Source organism: Borostomias antarcticus (assembly GCF_949987555.1).
Source record: "Borostomias antarcticus genome assembly, chromosome: 21".
NCBI lineage: Eukaryota > Metazoa > Chordata > Actinopteri > Stomiiformes > Stomiidae > Borostomias > Borostomias antarcticus.
In genome coordinates this window covers 15,875,236-15,877,982 of record NC_140254.1, presented here as the reverse complement: position 1 = coordinate 15,877,982, position 2,747 = coordinate 15,875,236, and the positions used below count along the sequence as shown (strand labels likewise).

At 55.4% G+C, this 2,747-nt stretch overlaps 1 protein-coding gene across 1 annotated transcript in view; it reads left to right on the top strand.

The window, feature by feature from the left end:
* Nucleotides 1–1,767: 1,767 nt before the first annotated feature.
* The window catches only part of trim71 (tripartite motif containing 71, E3 ubiquitin protein ligase), a 24,959-nt gene continuing 23,979 nt past the window's right edge, over nucleotides 1,768–2,747 (top strand). Inside the window, exon 1 of the mRNA XM_084455735.1 lies at nucleotides 1,768–2,747. This exon is cut by the window's right edge and continues 13 nt beyond it. Coding sequence (XP_084311861.1) covers nucleotides 2,038–2,747 — 710 coding nt within the window. The 5' untranslated portion in view covers nucleotides 1,768–2,037.

The window sequence follows — 2,747 nt, the reverse complement described above, 5'->3', positions numbered from 1 at the left end:
TCCTCCCCTCCTCTCCCCTCACCTATTCTCTCCTCTCTCCTTCCCTCCTCTCTCCTACACCTCTCTCCTCCTCTCCCCTATCCTCCCTCCTCTCCTCCTTTCCCCTCTCTTGCCCTCTCCCCTCTCCATTCTCCTCTTCTCATCCCCTCCCTCATCCCCCACCCTCCCAGCTCCCCTCTCCTCTTCTCCTCATATTTATTATATTTGTAGACTATATTATAGATTATTATATAGAAAATAAAGGTTTCAATTCAAAATTAAATTCAATACTATTTATAGCCTACTTGCTACTAGCTTGTTTGGTATTCAGTGCTTTTTTTCTGTGACTCTGCTGCTGTAACACCCGCCCCCCCCCGCTCGGTGATTAATGAAGTGTTTTCTTATCAATCTCTCTTCAGACTTGAGGTAGAGGGTGTAACAGAAGGGGGGTGGGCTTTAAAACCAGCGCCGATCTGACACCAGAAGAGATGATGGAGTCATGTTATGGTTAGGACTGGGAACAGGGATGGCTCCTGACTTGGCCTGAGGTGTATTGTGTAACTCGATTTTGGGAATCACATATAGGCAGGTTCTCTCATGACACACAGGCTCAAAAAAAAAAAGAAGCTCGCTGCAAAATTGCTGCCGCCCGTTGTATAACATGTATAACAGTGTGCCTTCACCCGTGCGTGAGCGCAGGAGGACGGGAGCGAGCAGTGTGCGCGCAACTCCCCTCCACCGCCCCCCCCCCCCTCCTCTCCATCCCCGTCCCCTCTCTCTCCCTCCCCCTCCGCCCCTCTCTGCTCACACCAGCGGAAGTGTGTGTCCATTTTTCTCAGTTGGAGAGCGGCTGGAGGATCAGCCCCAACAACACGCGTCCACAACGGGACCAGCGCTCAGTGCAGCAGCGCCTGCCTTTCACGCTGATGTCAGAGAGCGGAGAAAAACGGTAAATAGAAGGACTTTGCAGACCGATACAAACGTCGTAGAACTGGGTTTCCGTCAGGGTAACGGGGGCTCGGAGGTTTAGCCTTTTCCCCAGGGCTTCCAGAGAGAGACGCGTGGAAAAGCCCAGTGCATTCCTCCGCGCGGGGAGAGAGAGGGAGAGAGGGAGGGAGGGAGGCAGAGAGAAGGAAAGTGGCCGGAGGAGCGGTACATATTTACACTGATGCATACATGTCGATAGAGCCTGCATCGACAAGTGTGTTGGCTGTTAGTTCAAACCAAAGGCGACGCGGTTATTTTACGGGAAAACTGACTCGACGACACGCGATGAGATCGCGTCGCGTGTGAGCCAGCGTTTTGATGAATAATTTAAGGTCTTCTGGGCCGAGTCTAGAGCTGCTGCCCGCTGGCTGCGCCTGACGCCACGGAGCGGGCCCCGATGGTGGACTAGATAACAACGACAACACGGACAGCAAACTGGACGTTCTCGGTATTCCCTCGGCCCGAATTGTCCGCGCAGAGCCACGGCCCGTAGTCATGTTGAGTCGATGGGGGGAGAAGAGACGGAGCGTACAACTCACCGCGGATCTCTAGCTCCGGGATTATTTGTTGAGCCTTCCTCATCATAACACCAACAAACAGTAGTCCAGGGGACCGGTTGGGTATACGGTTATGAAAATACATGCCCACGTTAAAAAAATAAAATAAATGATGATGCATTTTATGCAAAGTTTGTCTAATTTGAAAAACTGCCATAGCCTACCTCTTGAAGAACAAGCCTTACTCGTTTGAAATTATTTAATCGTTGTGAACTGAATATTCACTTGATATTGTCTCCATCACACTTTTTTTTTTATTGCGTGTTATTAATTGTAGAAGGCGTTTCCTCCGTCAGTTTTTGCGTCAGTCCAGTGTTATGCCGTAGAGAAAGACCTCCAGGCCTATGTGGATCCTCTTTATCGTCGATCTGACTTTTTTTCCATATCTACCTCAGCCACCAGCTTATTTTCCACAGAACACAACGGGGGAAACGGACGTTTTCCCCAAATGAATACCTCAGTCTCGATGCAGCATATGTTTTAAGTTGAGCTCGGACTCGCTTAGCGCTCGCAGATGGCATCCTTCCCCGAGTCGGACCTGCAGGCCTGCCCGCTCTGCAAGGAGCTCTGTGGCTCCTCCGCCCCCATCTCCTCCAACTCCTCCACCTCCTCCTCATCCTCGCACACCTCCTCCTCGTCCTCCTGCCCCTCCCGGCGCCTCCACGTCCTGCCGTGCCTCCACGCGTTCTGCCGCCAGTGTCTGGAGGGCCAGCGGAGCCCCGGCGAGCCCCTGAAGCTGCGCTGCCCCACCTGCGACCAGAAGGTGTCCATCTCCGAGGCCGGCGTGGACTCCCTGCCCTCCTCCAACTTCCTGTTCAGCAACCTGCTGGATGTGGTGGTCAGCTCCGACGAGCAGCTCCACGGCAAGAACGGACACCACCGCGTGGGCTTCCACCACCCCCACGGGGGCCTCCTCCGCCCCCACCGCCTGGGGGAGCCCCAGTGCAGCTCCTGCGACGAGGAGAACCCGGCTGGCTCCCACTGCCTGGACTGCCAGGAGTACTTGTGCGACAACTGCGTGCGCGCCCACCAGCGGGTCCGGCTGACCAAGGACCACTTCATCGAGCGCCTGGGCGAGGCGCTGCACCTGGGCGGCCCGGTGTCCGCAGCCGGGAACCCCGCCCCCACCGGCGGCGGCGGCGTGTCGGTGTCCCTGGCCCAGTCACTGCAGTCCAACTTCGCCCTGCTGTCACTCTTCCAGGACCGCATGAGCTTCTGCCAGCA